Below are 14,860 nucleotides of genomic sequence, written 5' to 3' on the forward strand. Positions count from 1 at the left end.
GGTATCTTGATGGTTGGATTCCTCATTGGTTCAGCTTCAATAGGTCAGCAGGAAAGTACTCAAAACTTAGAGTACCATTAATCTGGTACTCAGATTTGCAACACTGGACAGAGAATGTAGCTTCTTAGTGGTTTGGGTTTCTCATTTGTGAAACAGTGACAGTTTCTGTTACCTACTTCAGAATATTGGTGTTCAAAGACTAATGTGTTAAGTTTTCCAAACTTTATTTATTTATTTAAGTTTTATTTATTTTGAGATAGAGAGAGAACACAAGTGGGAGAGAGGCAGAGAGAGCATCCCAAGCAGGCTCTGCCCTGCCAGGGTGGAGCCTGATGTGCGGCTCGAACCCATGAACCGTGAGATCATTGAGTTACATTCTATCTTCAGCTGGAAGTCTACGTGAGGAGAATTTTCCTTCATTTGTATCTCTGTGGAACTTTAGTAGTTTTCTTTGGCCAAGCTTTCCCATTAACCAACGAAGTATTGAAACAACAGAGAACTTTTAATTGTATGGTGTGGAATGGTGGAGGGAGCCCTTCACTTGGAGTCAGGATACTTCTTCTAGTCTTGGCTTGTGTGCCTTCGGGCAAGTCATTAAACTTTTCTGAACCTCAGCTTCTTAATTTGTAAAATGAGTGAGATAGATGATGGCTAGCATTTCTTTCTTTCTTTCTTTCTTTCTTTCTTTCTTTCTTTCTTTCTTTCTTTCTTTCTTTCTTTCTTTCTATATGAAATGTCAAATTGGTTTCCATACAACACCCAGTGCTCATCCCAACAGGTGCCCTCCTCAATGCCCATCACCCACTTTCCCTTCCCTCCCACGCCCGGCTAGCATTTGTTTCAACTCAAATGGTATGTTTCTGTGTAAGGCTATTAATACCTCCCATAAATCATATAAATCTATAAAACATCTCCCTTATAAATCCTATAAAATGCATTTAACATATTTTCTACTGCCCCCCATGTTGAGACCTTTTGTGTCTAGAACTACAGGTGAGCCACACCCCATTCATCCTTCTGGGCCTTCCGAAAATCTACCTTCCAGTCGGTAACTATGTTGTTACTCACTAGCCTGGGAACTATACGTTTGCATATGGCCTGTTTTCCAGGGCATCGCCTGCTTTTCCCTTACAATCCATTGTTTAAGTTGTCATTTTCTTTCCTTTTTTTCACGTTTATTTATTTATTTTGAGAGAGCACACGCGCATGTACGCTCATGACTGGGGGAAGGGCAGAGAGAGAGAGAATCTCAAGCAGGGTCCATGCTGTCGGTGCAGAACCCAACTTGGGGCTCAGTCTCACAAACTGTGAGGTCATGACCAGAGCCGAAATCAAGAGTTGGACACTTAACTGACTGAACCACCCAGGCACCCCTAAGTTGTCATTTTTACCCTGCATTGAAAATGTGTTGCACAGCGACGAAGAGATGATTTCTGAAGAAGTGCTATTGACATGTCAACAGTTTCTAAGGGAAAAAAAAACAAGAGTACTAAAATTGTACTTTAGAAGAAGGAGGACCAACTGAGATGCAAAAGGAGCAAGAGCTTTTTCTTTGACTTCTTAACTTAGAATAACTAATAGGTTAATTGGATCCATCACCCAGCTGTTTATTGAGAGGCTGCCGTAAACACCAAGAGTGCTGTAGTTAGTGTAAGAGCCCAATCTCTTCCTTTAGGAAGACTCTCTTCTACCTGCATGTTAAATCATGAAGCCCTGGGCCCTACCTCAGACCAATTGAATAAAAATATTTGGGTGTAGGGCCCAGACACTTAAAAACATCTTCCTATGCATTAAAAAAAAATGTTTATTATTTATTTTGAGGAGGGAGGAGGGGCAGAGAGAGAGGGAAAGAGAGAATCCCAGGCAGGTTCCATGCTGTCAGCGCAGAGCCTGACTCAGGGCTCGAGCCCACAAACCATGAGATCATGACCTGAGCCGAAATCAAGAGTTGGACGCTTAACCAAATGAGCCATCCAGGCACCCCCCCACCCCCACCCAGGTGATTTTAATGTGTGCTTAAGGTTGAGAACTATTTCCTTAGGAGCTTGAAATCCAGGCGAAAGTTAAAAACTATACATTAATTGCTATAGAACACGGAAGTCTGTGATGAGTGATATAGAGATCATGGGTGCATGAATTGGAAGGCATTTAATTAACTGGAGTCATCAGGGAGGCATTGAAGAGCTGAGTTTTGAGCCAGTGGAGTTTTCATACCAACTACTTTGATGGGGTGTGGACTATTTGAAGAGCAGTGGGAAGGACAGATTGGATGTTAGGTTGTAGCCAGGTTGTGATTGTCCGGTGTCCATATGGGGATTTTGACTTTATCCTGCAGGTGGTAGGAAGGCTTTTGAGGAGTCACTGAGGACTTCTGGTGGATAAAAAAGGCATGAGAACTTGGTGTCTTTGAAGATGGATCCGATGGCAGTGAGGGGTATGTCATTTGAACAAAGTGAGACAAGAGCCCGTGGAAAGAAAGACCAGTTGGAAAGCTGCTATCATAGTCCAGATTATAATGCTCTGAGCTAGGAAAAAGGCAGTGGAATTTAAAAAATAATGATAGTAAACATTTGTATGGAGTTTTCATAATCAGCAAGTTCTCACGTCTCATTAAAATTCACAATAACCTTGGTGTATTTTGTAAATATTTTGTAAATGAAGGAACTGGTATACAGAGGTTAAATTGTGGTAAAGTAACCTCACTGAAATGCGGGTCCTAACTGGATGACGACAGAGAAGTAATAGGGGGTTGCAAGGGCTCTTCCGGGGCATCATGTTGGATGTGGACGTAGTAGAATTCCTAGTGGCTAACTCAGTGTCAAGGCTCTGGCTGTGCTCTCAGGTACCTCCTTATGTTCTTCACATTGACTTCCGTTGCCTCTGTGGTTTGATGTGCAATGACTTTTTATAAATGTGTGGTAAAGGGAAGGGAATAAAAGGCTGTTGTCAATTCAGCTTCTATCAAATAAGAATTTTAATGTATTTTCTGAGTATTTTTGGTTTTCAGATAGTTAAATTTTATTGAATTTTAGAAGGCTTAGTCTAGGTGTGGGGGATCCACATACAGGGCTGACCTTATCCAGATGTAGGTTAGCTGTGACCAGGTAGATTTCCTTTTCTCTTGTGGTTGAGACAGGAGCCATAGGGAAGAGAATTGTGGGTCCTGGTGTAAACATTGGAGAACATCCTCACGGCTGGGGTAACTAGGATGTTTAATCAGGATTACATCCTTATCAGAGCTGGAGATTGACTCCTATCCATCACTGTGGTAATTCATTTTGTTCGCAAATCCACCAGAGCTGTGTACTCATCTGTTTTGTATACCAGGATCCCGAGGCAACTTAAATACCAGCCTAAATCATCCGTGCATGTGATGAAATGCACTTTTTCATCTGAGATAATTGTTTCTCTGCAATCAGATAGCAGAAGAATGTGCCAGAAACCTATGGGATGCTGGGGAGGCACAAAAGGAATGAATCATCATCATGGCAAATCTTGATTAGATTTTCTTATGAAATGCTGGGAGGAGGCGGGGGAAGAAGAGGAGGTTGAGCTTTTGTGCCCTGGGTAGTTTCAGTCCAGGTGCATAGACTAACGTTCACCGGCTGCAGCCATGGTGAGGGTAAGTGCTATTTTGGTAATTTGGAATGAGAACATCTTTGGAAAATGAAGATGTCCCCTTTTATTTCAACTGTTTATCTTCTCATTTTAGAATCCTGGGATCTTCAATGGCAGGAGACAGAGTGATCAGAAGCCCGAGATGAATTTTAACACTATTCTAGAAGAGATTCTTATTAAAAGGTCACAGCAGAAAAAGAAGACATCGCCCTTAAACTACAAAGAGAGACTTTTTGTGCTAACGAAGTCCATGTTAACCTACTATGAGGGTCGAGCAGAGGTAGGAGACAATAAAAATTCATTCTGCTTTCTGCACTGATAATATTTTATGATATTATTTCCCCCCACCCCAAAATCGTATGGAATACATTTTAGGTTAGTGAAGTTTAAGTAATAATTTTTTATCATTTGGATCTGAATATAAAGTTTAGAATATGGTGAGAAAGTCTCTTCATTATGGTTTCGTGTATATGGATATACTTTTCATATCAGCCTACTGCGTTAATCCTTTCAAGAAAACATTTCTACAATGGTTTTATATATATATTTTTAAGTTTATTTATTTATTTTGAGACAGAGAGAGAATGCATGCAAGCACATGTGCAGGGGAAGGGCAGGGAGAGAGGAAGAGAGAGAATCCCAAGCAGGCTGTGTGCTGTCAGTGTGGAGCCTGATGCGGAGCTTGATCCCACGTACTGTGAGATTGTGACCTGGAAATCAAGAGTCGGACGCTCAACCCACTCAAGCCACTCAGGCGCCCCACCACATTATTCCTTATGAAATCCATTAAATATATTGTATTCATGGATCCGTCCCATAACCTACTGTATTGTGTATCAAAATCTGCTTTAGCTCGTATACACTGTGTCTTTGCCCCTTGCTTTATATGAATAGTTCTTCATTATTAAGTGGAAATTATTTAAGACTCGTTAGTGATTTCGTGGATCCAGCATATTGCTGAAGTTGACCTAAAGCAGAACTGCTCAACTTTTTTTTTTGTGATAAGCAGCTACTGCAAAGTGCCTTTTATGAGAGGAAGGAGAAGTGGCTTGCTAAAAACCTAGTCAGTGAGCATGTGGCATAGTGAGGTCTTATCAGTTGCTTTAGCCTCTGGGTTTACCACCAGATGAGGCATGTGAATGTATCGTTGCCTCTGGCCGACCATTTTTTCTCCTGGCATCTTGGGAATGCGTTATCTAGTACTGCCAGTCCAGCCATGCTCCTCTAGTAGAAGCACTCTTGGATTCCAGGAAATGGATGGAGACCGTATTGCCCTTGTTGACCACATCTGTTAACTAGTTGGTTATAGTAGTTTGCTGGTGATCTTGTTGTTTGGTTTTATTTTATTTAATTCTTCTTTTTCACCTAGAGTGCCTCTCTTAGATTGATTGATTGATTTACTGTTTTTGGTTGGTTGTCTTGTGTGTTTTTGTTTGTTTGTTTGTTTGTTTGTTTACTCCCACTGATGTCTCTGTGTTTTTGTTCCCCTAATTCAGAGAGAACGGCATTGTTTCTTACTGGTTGTCCTTAACTCTGTTAATTTCTGTTGTGGCTTGTCATGGCGACTTGTGGAATTCGGCAGGTTCATGTAATATAGGACTAAAGTCCTTTATCCACCTTCTTAAATCCCTGAAATGCTCAAGACCCAAACTTGAAAAACTCTTTTAGTGGTAAAACTTGGCCTGAGATGAAGTTATTTTTAGTCTTTGTTTGTCCTAGTTAGTCAGTGTGATTTTTTTTTTTTTTTTGCATGTGTGTGTGCAGAAATATTAATGTTTTTATTTTTGTATGGTATACGTGCTATATTTCATTTATTAAATCTGAAAAATTTACAATTCCAAAGGGTTTCAAGTAAGACCAGAAATAAGAATTTTTATTTTTTTATTTTATTTTATTTTATTTTTATATTTAAAGCTTATTTATTTATCTTGAGACAAAGAAAGTATGCACACACGCCCAAGCACAAGTGGGAGAGGGGCAGAGAGAGAGGAAGGAAGAATCCCAAGCAGCCTCTGTGCTGTCAGAGCAGAGCCTGATGCAGGCTCAAACTCATGAACAGTGAGATCATGACCTGAGCTGAAATCAAGAATCAGTCACTTTAACTGAGCCACCCAGGTGCCCTGAAAAAAAAAAAAAAATTATAAAGTCTACAATAGATTTTTTAAATATACCTTTTTTAAAAGTTTATTTATATTGAGAGAGAGTGAGCAGAGGAGGGGCAGAGAGAGAGGGAGAGAGAGAAATCTAAGCAGGCCCTGCACTCTCAGTGCAGAGCCTGACACGGGGCTGGAACCCACAAACTGTGAGATCATGACCTGAGCTGAAATCAAGAGTCCCACCGCTTAACTGACTGAGCCACCCAGGTGCCCCTAAAATAGATTTTAAGGGAAAACAACAAATTTTTGCTGTATAGTAATTACTTGTTATAATTTGAACGTAATATAATAAGTCTACGAAAAGAACAGAAATAGAACTGTGAAAGTGGTAAAACATGGTAGTTTCTTAAAAAAAAAGCCTCAGATCCAGTATTATCTGCTTAGAAATTGGACTGATACAATTGAAACATGTTGCAATTATTAAGTCACTTTGAAGATGATAAATATACAAGGTAATAGTGCCCTAATTATTTTAGATTAAGTGGAGTAAAGAGAAGAGTGGAACACTTTTTATTTCAGAACCTGGCCCATGTCTTGTCTGGGAGCAGCCTCAGCCACTATGAGAACCAGAAAGGACAGAATGAAGAGGTTGTCACAACACTTAAATACTCAGCTTTGGGCATTCAACATCAGGGTCCACCTCCTTTCTGGCTGCTAACTGGTCCAGGGAGCCTAGTCCTGCTTTAACCTCCACTCTGATGAGCTGGGCATGTTAATCCCTCCTGGATTCTTTTTCTCAGGGACAGACGTTCACTAGCATATGTAGGACTTTCAGCTTGAAACATGGTTGCAGATTTGTTTGCCTCTCACAGTTAAAAATAAATCATTGTCCATATTAAAAAGCTGGGAATTTTAAGAGAAGAATCTGAATTTTTGTAAAAATAAAAGTCTGACAATACTGGGCTGAGTTTCTGCATGACAACTCTCTGCCTGGTTTCTAGGTAAGCCCGAGAGTGCCCCACTTTTGTGTTTCTTCCCTGTTTCAGTTAATGTGCTCAGTTCTCTGTTTTCTGTGGATAAATATTCCAGTTTCCATCTCCCCAGTCCTAGAAGCACTGAACCAAAAATGTCTGTGACTTGGGTAACTCATAAGAATCAATAGGTATCAATATTATATATTTAAATATATATATATATATTTAATACCTATTGATTATATCGATATAATTATATTATAATATATATTATATATTATTATATATATTATATATATAATAATATATATATTATATATATTATATATATAATAATATATATATTATTATATATATTATATATATATAATATATATTATAATATATATTATATATATATTATTATATATATTATAATATATAATATATATATATATATAGTCAAAATCTAAGACTAGAGGTGAATTAGAAAAACCATAGGGACCATTCAGGGGTTAGGATAAATAGCCCTAGAGATATTTATTTTAGTGGTTCATAATTCTGTTTTTAAAGAAAAACAGTGGGTAGGCTTTTGATTGACCTAGTCACTATGATTCCTAGTGTCTTCATGGCAGTTAAAGGCCATTAATGTTTTATTAAAATCCTCAGTTAATCATAATGTGACTCAGATGTCCATCTTCCCCTGGGTCTGTGAACCCCAGCTCCTCCACCATGAAGGCAACAAGCTTTTCTTCCTATTAAATACAGTTTATTGTGCTTTTTGAAGTATGCTAAGAAATTCTGTTCTAGAATGATGAGAAATTTAGTCCTGCTGTTTCTTCCAAGTCTGATATTGGCAGAGTTGGATTTCAGTTTCTGCTGTGGGCTGTTCCTTGGTTTGTCCTCCCTTGTTCTCATTGCCCTCAGCTCGTGTTTCTGTGCATTCTAGTGAACTGAGAAGAGATCTTCTTGGCAATTTATATTCTTTGCTCTTATTCATAATGACATACAACATAGGTCCTTGGGGTTTTCATAAGTGATCTTGTTCTCTGGTCGCGGAACCAAATGACACATGGGTTAGACCCCCTGACATGCCAGGGGAGCCTCCATGTGGAATTGAGATGGGATTCAAGGAAGAGCAGGGCTGGAGCTTAAACAGGAAAAAGGTCTCTGGTGAGAAAAGGAGAGGAGAGATCTCTAGATGTTGAGATTTGGAGTAACAAGAAAAATTCAAGTAGTGTCTTAATCTACAGTTATCATTAGCTAAGACATCAGGAACTTGTTACAATTGGACCTTGGTTCCAAGGTACTAATTTGGCTGGTTTGTTGTCTGTAATACTGTTCCAATATGGAAACTGGCAAATAGTTTATAAAGTCAAAGAGTAAGGTCACTGGTTGTGTCAGGGATCCCCAAGGCTGTCCCCAGGTTTGGTGATTCACTAGGAGAACACACAGTACTTGGCACATAGTTGTCCTTATGGCTATGATTTAAAAAAAATTTTTTTTTAATGTATGTATTTGAGAGATAGAGAGAGACAGGGTGTGAGTGGGGGAGGGGCAGAGAGAGACCTACACAGAACATGGCACAGGCTCCAGGCTCTGAGCTGTCAGCACAGAGCCCGAGGTGGGGCTCAAACTCATGAGCTGTGAGATCATGATCTGAGTCAAAGTTGACACTTAATTCGCCGAGCCACCCAGGCACCGCTTTATGGCTATGATTTTTGACCGTGGAAGGAGACAGAGCTAAATTATCAAAGGGAAAAGACACTTGGGGCAAATCTATAGGAAACCAGGCACAAGTTTGCAAGAGTCTTTTCTCAGTGGAGTCTTCAAAGTGTGTGCATAATTCTTCTAGCACTCACTTGTGGCAATAATGAAATGTTGTCTACCAGGGAAGCGCATTGGAGACTTAGCGCCTTTTCATTGGAAGCTGGTTACATAGGCACCCCTTGTCTAGCATGTACCAAAATTCCAGACTCCGCAAGGAAAGTAGGTGCTCAGCATTAAACCATGTTGTTTGTTCAGACAGTTTAGGCACAATGAGCTATTTTTATCAGTGCTGGGAATGGTAGGACCCTCTCAGAGTCCAGGTTCCCAGATGCCAGCCAAGGGCCAACCTGGTAAAGAGGCCTTTCTCTAAGCCGCTAGGTCTCTAGGACTATCGTGTTAACTCTTTTCTGCACATTAGTAGTAATAGTGACACAAATTATTGAGTACCACATACAGACGAGGCACAGTGCTGGGTACCTTACATACATTATTTCCTTTATTCCTCAAAATAGATGTTTTATTAGTTCCCCCTACTTAAAAAATGAGTGAGGCTTAGAAAGCTTAAAAACTTGTATGAGGTCATACACTAATGAGTTGCAGGGCTGTTTCTTGAAAGCCTATTTTTAAAAGAACCTTGATAGTCTGGGGAAAATTAGAAAAAAAAATCTATTAAATCTCTCTGTAACACAGATGAAATTTTATGTTAAAGCTTTTTGACACTATTTTTGTTTACTACTTTCAGTTATGATTTTTTTTTTTAAATCGTCTTTTTGGTAGAAGAAAGTCAGCACTAGTCCGGGTTTTTGTCCTGGCTCTGCCACTATCCAATTGGACTTCATGAAACAATATTCTTCAACCCATGTATCTCTTTACGCTCTCAACTCCTCTTTTGTCATCTCTATTTCAACCCAACACGCATTCGATCTTTTACCAAATGCTATGAATTCTCCTTGCCTTCATCACAACCTTATTGCAGTTCCCAACTCCATTCTCTTGGTGGATTTACTGCCCTATTTGATTCTATTCTTGGTCCTTAATCTTTTATTTGTGCGGCCATCATAAAGATATTTAAAACCTGTAGCTTTGTATCTTCTTTAGGATCAAGTAAAAACTCCTGAGCTTGGAATGCAAGGTCCTTGATGCGATTTTTCCTTGTCTTCCCTCTTTCCTCCTTCCACCTCCTGCTGCGTCTTCTACCTGCTCTTTCACATTATGCCTTTCTTAATTTTTTTCAGTCTAGTTGGCGTGATACGTTCCTCTGTCAGCCTGTGAGGATCCATCTGTCCATCCCGCCTTCTATATTATCCATCAAAAATGTGTTGAGTGCCTAGCAAATGCTCATCTTTTCTGACTCACCCCAATGCCTACCTTCTCTGAAGCCTTCCCTGTATCCCTCCCACCAAAGGTAGAATCCCCCCCACCCCACCCCAGCCCTCTGTGCTCTGTGCATGTCTTTGTTGGTGGCACCTTGGTTACCCAGCTTTAACTGCATAAATGTGTCCCCCAGTGGACTTTAAGCTCTTTGAGGGCAGGGCTCATAGCTTTTCCATCTTTGTATTTCCAAAAGTCTAGTGCAGAGTTGAAGATTCAGTACATGTTGGATGGCTGCATGGATCAAAGGAGAGATGGGCAGACCTCAAACTTCAGAAGCAGGCAGGACAGGTTTATCTTAAACATACATGGTAAACAACCAGAAAGGTTGTCACACTGCTCATATGTAGAAGAGCCAGGATTTGAGTCCCTCCTATAATGCCACAGGTGCTTTCCTTATTTTATTCCAACATTCTTTGTAATGAGATGCTTGATATTATAATCTTTTACCCAGGTTAATTGTCAGGATGGTGAAGCAATCAGTTCTTAAGTATAATGGCGCATGTTTCTTGAATACTCTGGGTAGCCTCCCATATTTCTCTAGGGTCTTCTGGGTCTTATAGGGTTGTTCTCTTGACCACCCCTGGGAACCTGGAGACTCTTAGTGATATAGACATAAGAGCCTATTAAGGTTCTGAGATGATGTGATGTTTGTCTTTTAGTTGTATCTTTAGACTAGGTAGACCTCCCAGTGGGAAGCATAGGTTCACAAGGCCCTGCTAATCACTACCTGAACATGTATAATTTTCAGCACTTGTTAGGATTCTGGGGAATGGATGTGGACTGGAAAAAGCAGTTGCCTTTACAAGTCAATTGGAAGCATTTACATCAGACTCTAGAGGTTACTGTATAGTTCACCAGCTTGTAAAAAGTAAGACAGTGAGACAGCTCTAAATACTCCACAGACAGAACAGTGGTTAGTGTCCTAGGGGTTTTATTTGTTTGTTTTGGTCTGAGAGGTCTCAACTATGTTAACCCATGAAAACTCATTTTCTAGTTGGCAGTTGAGTTTCCTTCTTTTGGAAATTAGATTGTATCAGCTTCTTGTCTTGTGTCTCAGTTTCCTTTTTTGTGCCTCTTCTCCCACTTTTCATTCATATCTGTTTTCTTATTCTACTGTCCTGGATCTGACTTTCCTCATCATTAGTCACTTTAAAGGGCCAAGATCCGGGTCTGAAGTCCTACGATCTGATTTATTCCCTTAATTTGCCAAGTTAATCTATTTTCATTTAATGATATTCATTTTTTTTTTTCTCTAGGAAGCAGAAACCTATTTAAGACAGAAGAGGGGGAGAATACCATTCCTAAAATTTGGGGGGTAACTTTTAATTTTGCTGTAGTTTCAACTTACAGAAAAGTTGGAAGAATAGTATAAGGGATTCTCAAGGAACCTTTATTCAGATTCACAAATTGTCTCAAGTTGCCCCATTTGCTCTATAATTCTCTTGGTCGCTGTCTTTCTCTTTATTTTTTAATTTTATTTTATTTTTAATGTTTATTTATTTTTAAAAATTTTTTTTTTTTTTTCAAAGTTTATTTATTTTTGGGACAGAGAGAGACAGAGCATGAACGGGGGAGGGGCAGAGAGAGAGGGAGACACAGAATCGGAAACAGGCTCCAGGCTCTGAGCCATCAGCCCAGAGCCTGACGCGGGGCTCGAACTCACGGACCGCGAGATCGTGACCTGGCTGAAGTCGGACGCTTAACCGACTGCGCCACCCAGGCGCCCCTATGTTTATTTATTTTTAAAGGGGAGGGGCAGAGAGAGAGGGAGACATAATATCCAAAACAGGCTCCAGGCTCTGAGCTGTCAGTAGCCCAACGAGAGGCTCGAACTCATGGACCATGAGATCGTGGCCTGAGCCAAAGTTTGACGTTTAACTGACTGAGCCACTCTGGTGTCCCTCTGTCTTTCTCTTTAAATGCATGTTGTTCTCTGAACCATTTGAGAGAAAGTTGTAGACATTGCCCCTTTTACCACTTGAAAGGTCTTTGTGTATTGTCTAGGAACTAGGTCCATTCTGTTTTATAATCACAGCATAATGATCAAAGTCCAGACATTTAACACTGATACAATACTATCATCAAATCCAGAGTCCATGGTCAAATTCATTCATCATGCCACGGATGACTGCACTGCTACTTCTCCACTTCCTCCTCTTGCCAAGTCCTGGATAGAATCCTGGGTTGCATGTTGCATTTTGTTGGTCAAGATGTAAAGTTTTTAAATGTCCATGGTGAGAGGAGGAGAAATGTATAGAAGAGATGCTGGTTTTTTTTTGTTACAGCCGATAACATGCCAGCTATCATATGAATACTCAGTGATTGTGTGTGAATGCCTACAAACGTGAAATCAGATTTAAAAACCTTTGCAGTCTATTCCCTTTCTCTCATTCTCATGGTCATCATTAGGAGTGGGGAGATCCCCCTCCTCCCAAAGAAATTATTGTAGCCTGGTCCACTAGGATGAGTAAAAATCACTTATTCCAGTTTCCATGTCCTCCCACCTTCAGTTTTAACTTTTATTCTCTCATGTTAAACAGTTGCTAAGGATCAGGCTGTGATAGCTGTGGTTCATTCCCTTGAGTATTTGTATTACAATGAGACAAGAAGTATAAGGAAAATCAATATTTTTGTTCAGAAATGGTTACCCAGTTTATCTTATTCATAAGACTTAGCTCTCAGCAATTTTTAGTGACATCAAAAAGTCAAATTTCCCTCAAAGTTTTATTTAACAGTTTTTCCACTGAATATATTCAAAAGACTGTGCCATAGGCACTGAAAGCAATTATGAAAGGAACAATCCCCACAATGTTTGGAAATGGCATTATAGTTGAAATAAATATAGTGTTTCTCCCCACCTCTCTTTTCCCACCTGCCTATCTTGAAAGAAACTTCTCTTAATTGGAAATGTGTGTAACTTGTTGCAGGTTTTTTTTTGTTTTTTTTTTTTTAAAGAACTGTGTTTGACAATCATGATTTTTGTAACATGAGTTTTATTTTTCCCTGTTGCATCATGACCTACTGGGTTGGGGATTCTTAGAAATCTTTGAAGTTACTTTTGTAATTAGTAGTTTCTAGTAAGTGTTTGTTGATGAAGATAGGTATGATAGCACTTATCCTGAGGGACTGTTAAAGAAGAGATCAAATTACATGAGCAGAGGAACATTTGGTGGCAAAAGTATAGATTCTGTGGATTTTGGGGGGTGGTGGAGGTTGGAGGGGTTGGAGGCGTCCCCTTGGCCAAGGGTTGGAGTAGGAGCAACGTGGGTCAGGGAGTGCCCCTTCCGTACAGAGGGGACAGCACGTGCAGATACCATGGGCATGGAAGGGGTTTGCTATATTTGTGGAACCATTCTGTTCTAGACCTATATAGGCTTTTTAAAAAAAAAAAAATTTTTTTTTTAAATTTTGAGATGGGGGAGGGGCAGAGAGAGAAGAAGAGAGAGAGAAACCCACTCTCAGAGTGAAGCCCAACTCAGGGCTTGATCTCATGACCCTGAGATCATGACCTGAACCAAAATCAAGAGTTGGATGCTTAACCAACTAGACCTGTATAGATTTATATAACTGATAATTACCAGTACACGTGGATAATTGATTTGTTAGTAAGAAAGAATAATTATACAATTTTAGAGCTGGGAGGCATTTTTAAAATTTTTATTTATTTATTTATTTGTTATTTATTTATGAGAGCATGGGTGGGTGAGGGTGAGGTGGACAGAGACAGAGAGGGAGAGAGAATCCCACCATGTGCAGAGAGGGAGAGGGAGAGGGAGAGAGAGTGTGGAGCTTGAGCTCACCTGAAGCAGGGCTGGAACTCATGAACCGTGAGATCATGACCTGAGCCAAAGTTGGACGCTCAGCTGACTGGGCCACCCATGTGCCCCTATAGGTGTTTTAAAGAATGACCCCCCAATTTTTCACTTCTGGGAACTGAGGGTAAGGAAATGATCTGCTTGAGTTCACCTAGTAAGCTAGTTGCTAAGCCTGGACCAAAACTCAGACCTGAATGTTCCTGTGTTAGCCTCTGATTGTATAATCTTAGTTCTGGGAAGGATGTAGTATTTGGGGTGCTCAGGTAGGTTGCTTGAGAGTACTTACGAGCTTGTACACAGAATGGTCACTATCTAGTGACTCTTAGGATACCTTTGCTTAAAAATACTAATCTCTTCTCTGCCTTTGAAGTTTTGCTCTTTTTGCACCTAATAGTTCCTTTCCTTTATCTCTAGTCCTCCCCTGCCCTCAAAGGTTATAAATGCCTTGCCCTTTTAAAATTACTGTTATTATTATAATAATAATCAGTAGTAGTATTATAGCCTTTTCCCTCACAAACTACATAATAATCTCCTTGAGGGCAAAGAAGAAACCTATCACACAATGCCTCGCACCCATTAGGATCTCAAAAAAGGTTTTGTTGACAATAATTACGATGGTGATAGTGTTTTGGGGGGGAGCAGAAAGGTCTTTAGAGACATTGTGGTAATTATTTCTCTTGCAATTTTGTTTCATTTTATTTTTTTAGGAGATACATTATTTAAGTTTAGAAACAAAGCTGCATTTCTCCAAACTAAAATGTGGACGTTATTTTCAACTACAGGAGTCTGAACTGTCAGAAGTCCTACAGCAGTTTGAGAAAGTGAAACTCCATTTTGAGTTGTTTCTAGGTTGTTTAGGACATGCTGCATCTTAGCATGGTTGAAACTGGTCAGGCACACACAGGGAATTATCTATAAAAGGGAGCTTAGAAACACCTGTGTTGTTCAGCAATTTATTCTGTGACTCTTAGAACTCCTGCCATTAATGGCCTTTGAATTTTGTGAATATACTGTACTTCTGAGATAAAATATTAAAGTTTGACGATTACTACTTCAGATAATTGAAAACGGTGTAGTCTTATTACTAAAGCTCATTTACCTTTTTAAGTTTTGAAAAAAAATGTTTTATTTTATTTATTTTGGAGAGAGAGAGAGAGAGAGAGAGAGCCAGCGTGCAACCAAGAGAGGGACAGAGAAGGGGAGACACAGGATCTGAAGCAGGCTCCAGGCTCTG

At 39.8% G+C, this 14,860-nt stretch overlaps 1 protein-coding gene across 2 annotated transcripts in view; it reads left to right on the forward strand.

Annotated features, from left to right (window-relative positions):
* Positions 1–14,860, forward strand: part of TEC (tec protein tyrosine kinase) — a 127,121-nt gene that overhangs the window by 32,475 nt on the left and 79,786 nt on the right. For both annotated transcript variants that reach the window (XM_023253137.2, XM_045056405.1), the window contains exon 2: positions 3,713–3,898. In XM_023253137.2, coding sequence (XP_023108905.1) covers positions 3,761–3,898 — 138 coding nt within the window. In that variant the 5' untranslated portion in view covers positions 3,713–3,760. The remainder of the gene's footprint in view (positions 1–3,712; positions 3,899–14,860) is intronic.

The sequence above is a fragment of the Felis catus genome, chromosome B1 (genome assembly GCF_018350175.1).
Source record: "Felis catus isolate Fca126 chromosome B1, F.catus_Fca126_mat1.0, whole genome shotgun sequence".
Lineage (NCBI taxonomy): Eukaryota > Metazoa > Chordata > Mammalia > Carnivora > Felidae > Felis > Felis catus.